Consider the following 11,962-nt stretch of genomic DNA (forward strand, 5'->3'; position numbering starts at 1 on the left):
TGGAGTTCACGGAGACTCTGGTTCCCTGGACGGCTGATGTTTGATTGAACAGAGTCGGGTAGGCGAAGCTCCTAGGTCTTGCAGGTTGTCTGCAGTCTCAGTGGGATCTGAGCAGAGGCCCCGATCCCCTCCACCTTGTGTCCTGGCCATTTACACAATCTGGAGCACTTCCAGTTATCAGACGCTTCAGTCTTCCACTCCGTCCAAAGGGAAATGTGGTTTCGAGGGTCTCCTACCGGTCTTTATAGTAATAGTAACACAGCGGAGACCACTCTGGAGACCACTCGGTTCTGAGCCCCCTTTCCACTCCAACAAGTCTTGCTGGCTGTTCGCCTGCTCCAGTTGAGATGATGAAAACCCTAAGTAGAAGCGACCTAGAGTTCTGCCCTCGAGGCTTTTAGCATGAGCAATTGTTTCCCAGTTAAAGCTCCCGCACTCTTCAGCCGTCCCCAGCTCTCTCGTCCCCGGGCTGCGGATCCCGGCGCCTGAGGTCTGTCTCCTCGCAATCCCGCAGGGGGCGCCCCAATCCGGGCGCACCGCCCTCGGGGAGGCGGGAGGGGAGCCCAGGGCGGGCGAGGGCGGGGGTGTCCCGGCTATAAAGCGTGGCCGCCTCCCGCGGCGCCCAGGACGACTGGGACCCTGGGCGGTCGGACGGACGGGCGCGGGTCGGAACTCGGGCAGTGCCCGCCAAGAGATCCGAAACTCTCGGTTCTCCCCGGGCCGGAGCGGGGGCGGGTGGGGGCGCAGGCCCGGGGGATGCTGGGCTCGGTGAAGATGGAGGCCCACGACCTGGCCGAGTGGAGCTACTACCCGGAGGCGGGCGAGGTGTGTCCTCGGGGATGGCGGAGCGGGAATTGGCGGGGGAGGGGGGGCGGGCAGGAATCAGGGTGCGGGGTTAAATGGGGGTAAGGACCTGGGTGTGGACTCCAACGGTGGCCCCAAATAGAACCTGAGAGCGGGGGAACTGGACACACGGAGACCAGGTGTAAGGAGTCAGAGACGGGGGACAATGCATGGGAGCGCGGTTTAGGCAGGCTTGTCGCCGTGAGGGCTTAAATGGGAGTAAGGAAGATTCTGCCAAGGGTCAAGTCATAGCTCATACGTGAGGGCTGAGTGTCAGGGACCCAAAGTAAAAGGAATTAAAATGAATAAACCAAAGATAGGAATCAGAGCTCCGGGATACGGACAGAGCTGAGGGATTAGGCAACCGGGTTCAACATTAGGGAGAAATATAGTGAATAAGAGATGGGAGAGGGAGGTCACCATTAAGAGAAGTCTGAGTTGAGAGTTCAGGGTTAGAATTTAGTGTTAAAGATGGGGGTCTGGGGTAGATGTAAGAATTGGGGTTCTGGGATAAGGATTGGGGTTGAGTTCTATTTTAAAGTTAGAAATAGGGGTAGGTGCTCAAGGATAAGAGATGAAGGTGGTCAGACATGAAGCTTGGTTTGCAGAGTGTGAAATAACAGGTAATTTAAGAGCTGGGGCTCAGATAGGTAAGGCGCCAGATGCAGTCACAGTCGGGATCCTGAGAGCAGGGGGTAAGGGCAACAGCATTGGCAGCAGAGGGGGTCAGTCTCCACCTAGCAGGTCCCTACTCTTGACCCTCACCCCTCCCAGCTGAACTTCAGGGGTCTAAGTGTTATTAGAGAAACCCTCAGCAGGGATTCTCCTTGCTGGAGTCTGGAGGGTTTCAGATTTCGCCCACCCCCGACCCACCCCACCTTCCATTGATCTCCACAAATTGCTAATGTCCTCACCAGTCCCATCTCGGACAGGATGAGACTTCCCTGGAATAGGGGGCAGAGAATAATAATTCGCTTGCCCTAGCTGATGGAAAGTCCTTCCCCAGGTCTAACTTGCATTCCTCTTGCTGCAAGGACTCCGTCTTAGCCTGCTTGCTCTCTAGTCAACATTATGAAGTGGAGGCGGGACAGGGTCCTAGCCAGAAGTTTATGGGGGTCTGGATACTTGGGTTTCTAACCTGGATGGGGACTGTGGGCTTGAGGTGGGATGTGGGACTGCAGGGGTTGAGTTCTCCAAAGACACTAAGATCTGGGGTTTACATGGGCCCCAGCGTGCCTGAGTTCTGGGTCTGGGGTTTGAAGCTGTAGGGTGGGACTCCTGGATACCCAGGCCTGCAAGGCTTGGCAAGGTGCCCAGGAGGGGCCAGTCCTGGGGCTGTGGAGGTGTGAGGTGCACGTGGGGTGGGGCAGGGAAGGGATTGAGAGCATTGAGAGGTGGAGGCGATGTCGGTTCTAGGGTGGGGAAGGCAGAGACCAGGTTGGTGGTGGAGGCTTCCAGACAGTAGGAGAATCTCAGCTGAACGCCTTGCATAGTTCAGATCCTGGGGGTGTGCTCTAAGGATACCAACTACAAATCAGTGTTTTGGAGGTGTATCTTAAAAAGTAAATTGCGGGGCTCTAGGCTTAAGGAATCATTATTTGGGGCACAGCCTGAAGCTTAGGGGACAAGGAGTGTGGAAGTTGTCTCTGAAATTGAGGGACAGTCTAGAGATGGTCATCATTTGGGGGCATATTTTGGAAGAGATGACATGTAGGGGGCTGGAAATGGACGTACTGTGTGAGGGTCTCCTCAACCTTCCCATCAACAAAATCACCTCCTCCACCTGGGTCAGAACAATGAGAGGAGAAACTTCTGCACTCACTCAGCAATTGAGCACTGGGGGGAACCCCACACTGCTTCTTGCCCACCACACCCTTCTGCTGGGGTCATGGCACCCCCCTCCACCAGGCTAGCTCTTTGTCTGGAGAGAAACTGGAAAGTTAGTCCTCAGGCATCCCCCCAGTTCTCACAAGTCAGCTGGTCCAACTGCTCCCCCCACCCCATTTTCTAGATGGAGAACCTAAAGCCTCTCAGAGTGTAGGGGCCACCTGAGGTCCTAGGCTGGGACCAGGATTAGAAACTAGCTTCTGGCTTCACACCGCCTCCCTCTGCTCCCTGTCACACCCTCCTCCAGAGACAATAAGGAAATGAAAGGGGAGAAATTCCAGCCTCCTGGGGTGGGGGTGCAGGTCCCCTCAGGGCTTCCCCCCCAGTCTCAGCCCCGCCCTCACAGGGGAGATCCGGTTCAGACCCGGACACTGGGGGTTCATCCCAGCCCCGGGGCGTGTGAAAGCTGACGGTGGATTAGGGCAGCTGGAGGCTTGAGGTCAGACCTCAAGAAGGACTTCCGTGTGGGTGGGGAGCCAGAAAAGAAGGGCTCTGGGGTCCCAGTCTGTCTTCCTCTGCAATACAAGAGTCTGACTGAGCTGGAGAAGTGTCAGGGGTCATAGAGGGATTCAGGAACTCTCTCTGTGGATCCCCCTGAGTTCCGACACCTCCCCTCTCTCCAAAGGACCCTTTTCCCTTACTTTTGGGGAGGGACCAGAGCCAGCCAACCAAAGGGGAGACCAGTGCATGGGGGAGGGGAATAGCTGTGGCTCCAATTTCAATGTGAGACTTCTAGAGAGACGGTGGTGCCCAGGGAAGGGGCAGAGAGATGCAAAGATGTACTGAAGGAGAAAGAAAGAGGGGTGGGTGGGAAAGGAGGAAGGTAATCAGAGAGAGTTCCAAGGACTGGAGAAAGAGATGTGAGAGAGATGGGCGGGGGCAGAGGAAGAGAGAGGTGGGGGCTGTGAGTGTCTTTTTATGTGAAAAGAAAGGCAGAGGAGGGAGAGAAAGAGATGGAGGAGAGAGACGGAGATAAAGGGAGAGAGCGTGGGGGCGGGGGTGAGGGGGGGAGAGAGAGACAGAGGAGGGAGGGAGAGAGGGAAGGAGTGTAGAGGTACCGAGACGGGGAAGGAGGTGAACAGACACATAGAATGCCGACAGGGAGAGTCAAAGAGACCTAAGTAGAAAGAGCTACCTGGATAGACACGCGAAAAGACAGGGGAGAGTTTCTCTACTGGAATGCAGACCTGGGGTTGGTTACCACCTGTCTCTGGCTCCCTGAGTGATCCTGGCAGTTCCTTTTTCCCTCTGGGCCTTGGTCTGTGCAGACTCTTAAGTGACAGAGGGGTGAGATGGGACACACTGACTCAGTGGTGGTTCCCATCAGAGCTAGAGCAGCACCCCCAGTGCCATGAGACCCACCCTACCCCCCGGGACAGGAAGCAGGACAGACAGACAGATGGAATATTGCCAGAGAATGGATGGAAGACTGGATGAAAGGGATAAATGCTCACAGAATGAGAAGTCCCCATCCACCAAGCTTTGTACTTTGCTTCCTTACCTTGTTCACTTCCTGCTAGACTGACAGCTCCCTGAGAGCAGGCATTTCCGAGTCTTAGTCACTGCTTTTGTAGCTAGATCTAGAACACCCATGTGGAGCCAGACTGCCTGGATTCAGAATCCCAGTTCTTCTCCTTCCTTGCTGTGTGACTCCTGGACAACCTCTCTGGGGCCTCAGCTTGCTCAGCTGAAAAATGGGTGTCATGATAGCGCCTCCCCCATAGTGTGGTCACAAGGATGAGAGCAGAACTTTCCTGGGAAGTGCCTGGAGTAGTGCCCAGCACACAGTAGGTGGTCAGTTGAATATTTGAGAGACAAGATAGTTACTTACAAAGACATAGCAATGTCTACCTTATTTCCCTGAGAGAAGATGTATGTTTTCCCCCCATTTGAACCTTTCTGAAAATGGAATGGATTTTACAGTCAGTGGTGTCTGGGGATTATAATTGACAATGTTTTTTTCCATTCTTATTGACACTTAAAATACTACTGAAGCTTAGATTTGATGACATTTAATAAACAGATGACATATATTAGGTGGAAATATGTGATTTCTGATTTTCAGGTGCTTTGACTTATAAAGCTATGATTTTATAACCTAAAAGATGGTTAGAAAGGACACACATAGATTCCATTATTAGATAAATCAGCAGTTCTCAATTTTTTTGTTTTCTTTTTGGTCTCAGGACCTCTTCACACTCTTAAAATTATTGAGGACCCCAAACAGTTTTTATTGATCAGAGTTATATTGGTTGTTACCACATTCAAAGTGAAAACTGAGACATTTTAAAAATAGGCATTCATTCATTTAAAAATAGCAACAATGTGTTAGTATAAGCAGTGTGTATTTTTATTAAAATAACTGTATTTCAGGACATTGAAGGGGAGGAGTGGCACAGTGGCATTTTTGCCCGTCTCTTTAGTGTCTGGTTCAGGAGAAGCCAGCTGGATTTTCCTAGCTGCTTCTACGTTTGGTCTGTTGCAATATTCCATGTCATGTGGACTCTGGAAAACTCCACTGTATGCTCGTGAGAGTAACCAAGTGAAAAAGGTTAGTCATATCTTAGCATTATACGAAAATGGTTTGACCTCGCTGATCCCCAAAGAAGAGTCTCAGACAACTCCCCAGGGTGTCCTGGACCACACTTTGAGAACCACTTAAAGCATGTGCACTCCAGGACATGAGATGTGGGAGATGGGGTCAGGGAGAGGGGTGTGTGAAGAGGGGGCAGAGAGAGAGACTTGAAGAGACAGCCATTTCCAGAGGCAGGTAACGATGGAAGAGCAAGACGCACAGACAGAGGGTCCCAAAATGGGCCCAGCGACGCTTTGCTTACCAACAGAGTAGAGGCTCACCACTTGCCATCTCTCCTTCTCTCCCTATAGGTCTATTCTCCGGTGACCCCAGTACCCACCATGGCCCCCCTCAACTCCTACATGACCCTGAACCCGCTGAGCTCTCCCTACCCCCCAGGGGGGCTCCCTGCCTCCCCACTGCCCACTGGACCCCTGGCGCCCCCAGCCCCCACAGCGCCCCTGGGGCCCACCTTCCCAGGCCTGGGCGCCAGCACGGGTGGAGGCAGCAGCTCAGGGTACGCGGGCCCGGGCCCGGGGCTGGTCCACGGGAAGGAGATGCCGAAGGGGTACCGGCGGCCCCTGGCCCACGCCAAGCCGCCCTACTCCTACATCTCGCTCATCACCATGGCCATCCAGCAGGCGCCGGGCAAGATGCTCACCCTGAGCGAGATCTACCAGTGGATCATGGACCTCTTCCCCTACTATCGGGAGAACCAGCAGCGCTGGCAGAACTCCATCCGCCACTCGCTCTCCTTCAACGACTGCTTCGTCAAGGTGGCGCGCTCCCCGGACAAGCCGGGCAAGGGTTCCTACTGGGCCCTGCACCCCAGCTCAGGTAACATGTTTGAGAACGGCTGCTACCTACGCCGCCAGAAGCGCTTCAAGCTGGAGGAGAAGGTGAAGAAAGGGGGCGGCGGGAGCTCGGCCTCCAGGAACAGTGCGGGGTCGGCCTCCGCGGCCGCCGCCCCTGCCGCCACTGTGGCCTCCACGCCGCAGCCGCAGCCCCCGCCCCCGGAGCCGGAGGCCCAGGGTGGGGACGAAGTGGGGGCTCTGGACTGTGGCTCGCCCGCTGCTCCCTCCACACCCTATTTCACAGGCCTGGAGCTCCCAGGGGAGCTAAAGCTGGATGCGCCCTACAACTTCAATCACCCTTTCTCCATCAACAACCTGATGTCGGAACAGTCGCCAGCACCCCCCAAGCTGGACGTGGGATTTGGGGGCTACGGGGCAGAGGGTGGGGAGTCTGGGGTCTACTACCAGGGCCTCTATTCCCGCTCTCTGCTTAACGCATCCTAGCAGGGGTGAGGTGGGAGCGTGGTGGGTGGGATCCGGCTGTAGCTCATACCATCGGGCTCAGGGCCTGACCTTTTCCCCGAGGATGCCTTGCTCCTCCAGGCTGTCAACATCTTGGTCCGCCTACTGCTCACCATGGTGACTGCCATCACTGGGCATCGTGTTGATCCACTGAGTACTATGATAGCTGCCACTGACATCGTGGTGGGCCCACTGAGTACTGTGAAGACGGCCATACTGATCTATGTGATGAGGTTGACTTGTTGGGTCCTCAGATGGCCACCCTCTGGGATGACTTCTTGGTTGGCTCCTCGGGTGCTGTGATGCCCAGCCTCTCGGCTGAGCCTCTGGATGTGATGGTGGCACCGTTTTGGTTACATCTTTGGCCCACTGGGTGCTGTGATGGCCACCATACTGACCGACTGCCATCACCCGGGTACCACTGTGCAACACAGTGGCCACCGCAGCCCCGGTGCTGGCCGTGTCATCCCTGTCTCTGGTGTGAGCTGAGTGAGGGGTAGAGATGAGGATACTCCTTGTTTTTTGTTTTTTGTTTTTTTCCTGGAGCCCATTCTCCCTCTGATCCTGGAGAAACCAGAAAGGACTGGTTAGGGTGTGGGGGATTTCTACTAAAGTCTGGTTCTTGCCGAGGAAGGGGGTTACTGGCTGTGTTTGACCATTAAAGGCACCATTTCTGCCTCTTATTGGATGTATCTTTTCCTTAGCCAGTGGGGCATTCGAAGCTGAAACAACTGAATTGCTGTGTCCTGTCCCCTCTCCTTCCTGCCCCCAAGAGCCGGTTACCTCTGGGGGAAGGGCTGGGGGAGGCATCGACCTGACCTTTGGCTCTTTGCTGTCCCTGACCCCAAGGACAGTTTGCTCACAGATAGCAGCCCCCGCAGCCATGGGGCCGGGGCAGCAGGCGGAGGTGGCTCTGAAGTGACCAAGGCCATCTCCCTGCCCCCACCCTCTCAACACATGCCTCTAGCACTGAGGTTCAGAGAGCCCTGGGACTGCTCAATTTTTGGTGAAGCTGGAGAGGAGGAGGAGGAGGAGGAGGGACAGATGAGGTGCCAACTGAAGGAGGCTGTGTGTGTGTGTGTGCACGCGTCCGTGCGCCTGTGCCTCTGTGGGTCATAGGGTATCGCTACAGCCATTGAGGTCCCCGTGGTCTGCTGTGGGTGTTATCTGTGGCTTGTATCCCTTAACTGTGTTAGTTTCTACGTCCATCTTCCGTGTGCTTCCTGGAGATGTCTCAGGATACCAGACTTCTGTGTGTCTGCCTTGTGCTTTGTGTCTGTGGTTCTCTTACACACCTGTCCCTGGGACCCTCTGGGTCTCACACTTGGATGTGTGTCTCCGTATGTCCCTTTGTCTACTTGCCTGCTGCCTCAGAGAGTCTACCTACGCCTACATTGGCGTTGTGGGTCATTGTGCGTTTCATGTGTACTTCCGTGAGTCAGCATCTGTCTGTATGTCTTCCAAAGAGTTATGTCTGTGACTTATGCCTGGCTTTGCCACATCCCTGTCACTGTTGTGGCTGTGTGTGAGTGTATATTGGCTGGCTCTAGTGTGTCTCTGTCTCTTTCACGTGCAGGTGTGGGGGAAAGGAGCTGACCCTTCCTTTGGGCGCTGGGGGGCTTCTGGGGGCCTCTGGGTTTGGGTTCTCGGGGCTTCTATTTGTCCAGGTCTCTGAGTCTGCCTAGGCTCTGAGTCTGGTATCTGTGGCTCCAGTGTTGCCGAGGGCATGCCTCTCTGGGAAACACAGGTGTGGTCTTCACGGCCCTTATTTCACAGGGTGGAAACTGAGGCCCTGAATGGGAAAGGCCGGGGCCGAGGTCATGCTGCCAGGCTGGCTGGAGCAGGTGTCTTTTCCTTAGTTTGTATTTGCTTTTCATGGCCGTTGGCTCTGTAGCCACTCATTCATTTAGTCAGTCCATTCAAAGACCAAAAGCTGTTTCTGTGTGTGTGTGTGTGTGTGTGTATGAGCAGGTGACAGAGAGACAGTCGGAGGACAGAAGGGAGAGGGGTGTTTCTCCCACTTCCTGTGTGTCCATCTGTCTGTCCCCTAGTGTCATCTATGTCCCTACTTGTCTCTGTCTTAATCTCTGTCCTTTGGTTTGTGGGCAGCTCGCACATCATCTGTACATCTGTCTCTCAAACATTCTGCCTTGCTCTCTCTCTCTCTCATCCTCTCCATTCCTCTGAGTCTGTCCCTCCCTCCCTCTCTGAATGCTCCCTCCTTCCCTTGGGGCTCTAAGTCTTCCTCTCTTGGGGTCTGCCTCCCTCCACTCCCTTGGTTCTCCGGCTTCTCTCCTCCTCCTCCTTTGGCCTCCCTCTCCCGGCTCCCTGAGTTTCCGCCTCTACCTGCCACCTCGCAGGCCAGGCCCTCTATTTCTGTCACCATGCCCGCCCCGCCGGCTGCGTGTCACCCCCCGCCCCCTGCCGTGCTGGCTCCCCGTCAGCCGTCCCACCAGCCTCGCTGTCCTGGGCAGGCTGGGGAATTCCTCCCGGTTCCTGGAAAAAACAACTGGTGCCGAGAGAAAGGCCCTCAGTCTCCCCTGGTGCCCGCCCCCCTCCCTCGGGCCTGGGGGTCTCTCCCGGAGTCGGCCGGCCCGAGGCAGGAAGCCCTGCGGTTTCTGGCTTCTCCCAGGCGGCCTCCGGATCTGGCCCCCGCCCCCCGGCCAACAGCCCAAATATTATTCCGCAGGAGGAGTCGGTGGCGGCCGGAGGAGGCCCAGGCTGAAAGAGGCTTTCAGGGCGGCCAGGCCTGGGGCTTCCTGTCCCCAGGCTCAGGCCTCAGGCCGCCCCAGTGGGGACCTCAGGTGGCCGGAGGGGCGGGTGTTGTTGTAGGGTCCTGGGGGGAGGGTGGGGCCATCCGTCAGGGTGTCTGGTGGCCACTGGCTCGGCCGGCGTGGGCAGGTGTGACCCCCACCCCAGGGACAGCCGGCGGGCGGCCAGTATGGAAAAGTACCACGGTCACACATGGGACACAGGGCAGACATGAAGACGCTGGGGGTCAGGGATGGAGGGACAGCACGGGGACACGGAGAAGCCTGGGCTGGGACAGATGGACCTGGGCATGGCTTGTGGCTGTGGGTGACGTGGTCCAAGGGAGGAGCCCGTGGGTGGGGAAACAGGGCAAGGCAGGGTCCCTGCTGTGAGCAGAGAGCCACCTGCCTCAGAAAACGTGAGATGATGATGGTGAAGAAGGAAGGAAACGGAACAATAACAACAGTTACTAAGTCTGGCATCGTGGAAGCACCTGACAGTTAATGGAGCCAGTCCTTCCCACCACTCATTTTATTACTGGGGAAACTGAGGCATGAAGAAGTAAGTTGTCCAAGGTCACACAGGTGGTGAGTGGGGAGCTAGAACTTGAACCCAGGCCCAGAGCCGGGGCCCTAAATCAGGGCGCTGTTCTAGAGGGGTAAGAGCAGCACAGCGGGGCCCTGGGGTCCCGAGCCCTCCCCCGTGCTCAGCCCCGCTCACACCCCGCAGCCGGACGCCGAGGGGCACCCCAGAAGCCAGCAGTCCGGGAGTCAGTGTCAGCGTGTCCCTTGGTGTCAGCGTGTCGCTGTCATGGCGTCTGCAGGCTTCCGTGTTACTCCGTGATCTGCGTGGTCAGTGTGTGAGCGTGTGTGGTGCGCGCCCGTGTGTCTCGGCGTCAGCGTCTTGTTGCTGGGTTTCCGTGGGTGTTTGTGTCGTGGTATCTGCACGCATGTGCCCGCGCTGCCGTTGTCTGCAGCGTGTCTGACTGTGTCCTCGGTCTCTGTGTTTTGTCGCCGCATCTAAGCTCAACACTGTGTTTGCCTGCTCCTGTGTCCCGGTGTCTGTCACCGTGTCTATTACAGCGTGTCTCTGTCACTGGCTTCTGTGGGTCTGTTTATGTCTCGGACGCTCTGGGTCTGCCTATATCTGTCCCTGTGTGTCACTGTGTCTGTCCCCCTATGTGTCACCATCTACCCAGGTGTCCCGTGTGTTTTACTCACCGTCCAGGCCACAGGTGGGCGTGTCAGGCCCACTGGTGCCCAGAGCTGCGGCCCAGCCCATCCCACCCTCGCCCTGCCATGGGCCAGGCTGGGCGCCTGTTTGCAATGCCTGCCCCAGGTAAACACCAAGATCCGGAACGCAAGGCCACCTCCCTCACCTCCGCTCCCTGCCCCTTAGCCTGCCCTGGACTGGGCTGGCCCAGAGCCCCACAGGCGGCACCCCTAAATTGGAGATGTGCCCTGACCTTTCCCCCACCCACGGTCCCCCACCTTCCCAAGCCCCCAGCCTTGGCCTTTGCCTGCCTGCCTGCCTGCTTTTTGTCGCTCCCTGGCTGTCTGCTGGCTTCTCTGCTTCTTTCTGTCCCCACTTCCTCTCACCTGCATTTCTCTGTGGTTCATTCTCTGGAATGACCCTTGTCTTCATTCTGTCCCATCTACCTCGGACTCTTTCTGTCTTTTCTCAGGGAAATCTGATTTCTCTCCTTTCCTGGTCTGTCTCTGAGCCCACCGACTCTCTCTGCCACCTGGTTTTTAACTCAGGGCCACGATCTGCCAGTCTCTTCCTGTTTCTCTCGAACCTTGTAAGCCCCCCTCACCCGGAACCGCTCAGTCTTGGTCACTGTCTCTGAGGCCCCAGACCCCACAGGAGCAGACCTTTCCCAGGGTCCTTAGGGGGGGACTGTGTGGCCCCCAGCCTCCCACCCCAGCCCACTGGTAGATATATATATATATAAAGGTATATGTACATATTATTTATATCTGTACCCAGGGGCAGGAGGGGCAGACACTGGGGCCTTTGTGTAGCCGCTGCCCGCTGCCTGCCCGCCCGCCCGCCACTCCTCTCTCTTCGTCCCTGCGCCCGCCCGCCCTTACTCCCCCCGCATAGAAAGGTTCCTGTGGGGCCTGCCAGCTTCCTCTGCCTGAGGTGTGAGTGGGCACGCCACAGGGCAAGGCGGGCAGGGGCGACTGGGGGATTTTTCCAGCTCCTGGTAAGGTTTCCGGGTGGGGAGGCCTCTGGAAGGAATGGGACTTCTCAGCTGGGCTGTCGTCTGTCTGTGTCTGTCTGTCTGCTGTCCCTGGGCGTCCTGGGTCCTTAACCTGGCTTCTCCCTGGGAGTTTGTCCATCCAGCTAATGTCATTCTGACTCTTTTCTCTGTCAATCTGCCTCTTATTCCCTCCTGCACACACTGTCTCTGGGCGTATATACTAGGCCCTCTGTTGAGCCCTGGACACAGAGCTGAACAGGATGCTGTCCATCTCAGCTGATTCTTTGCTTTTTCTGTCTCATTTGCTTCATCTCTTCTCTCAGGGCTTGAAACCCTCTACTTGTTCCCATTAAAAGAAAATCCAAAGTCCTTCCTGTGGACCAC

At 56.3% G+C, this 11,962-nt stretch overlaps 1 protein-coding gene across 1 annotated transcript; it reads left to right on the forward strand.

Annotated features, from left to right (window-relative positions):
- The first annotated feature begins 201 nt into the window (after positions 1–201).
- On the forward strand, positions 202–7,304 carry FOXA3 (forkhead box A3). The gene is made up of 2 exons (XM_069549229.1): positions 202–825; positions 5,617–7,304. The coding sequence occupies exons 1-2, from the start codon at positions 757–759 to the stop codon at positions 6,601–6,603; spliced, it is 1,056 nt and encodes a 351-aa protein (XP_069405330.1). The 5' UTR covers positions 202–756; the 3' UTR covers positions 6,604–7,304.
- The last annotated feature ends 4,658 nt before the right edge of the window (positions 7,305–11,962 follow it).

This window comes from Ovis canadensis, chromosome 14 (genome assembly GCF_042477335.2).
Source record: "Ovis canadensis isolate MfBH-ARS-UI-01 breed Bighorn chromosome 14, ARS-UI_OviCan_v2, whole genome shotgun sequence".
Taxonomy (NCBI): Eukaryota; Metazoa; Chordata; class Mammalia; order Artiodactyla; family Bovidae; genus Ovis; species Ovis canadensis.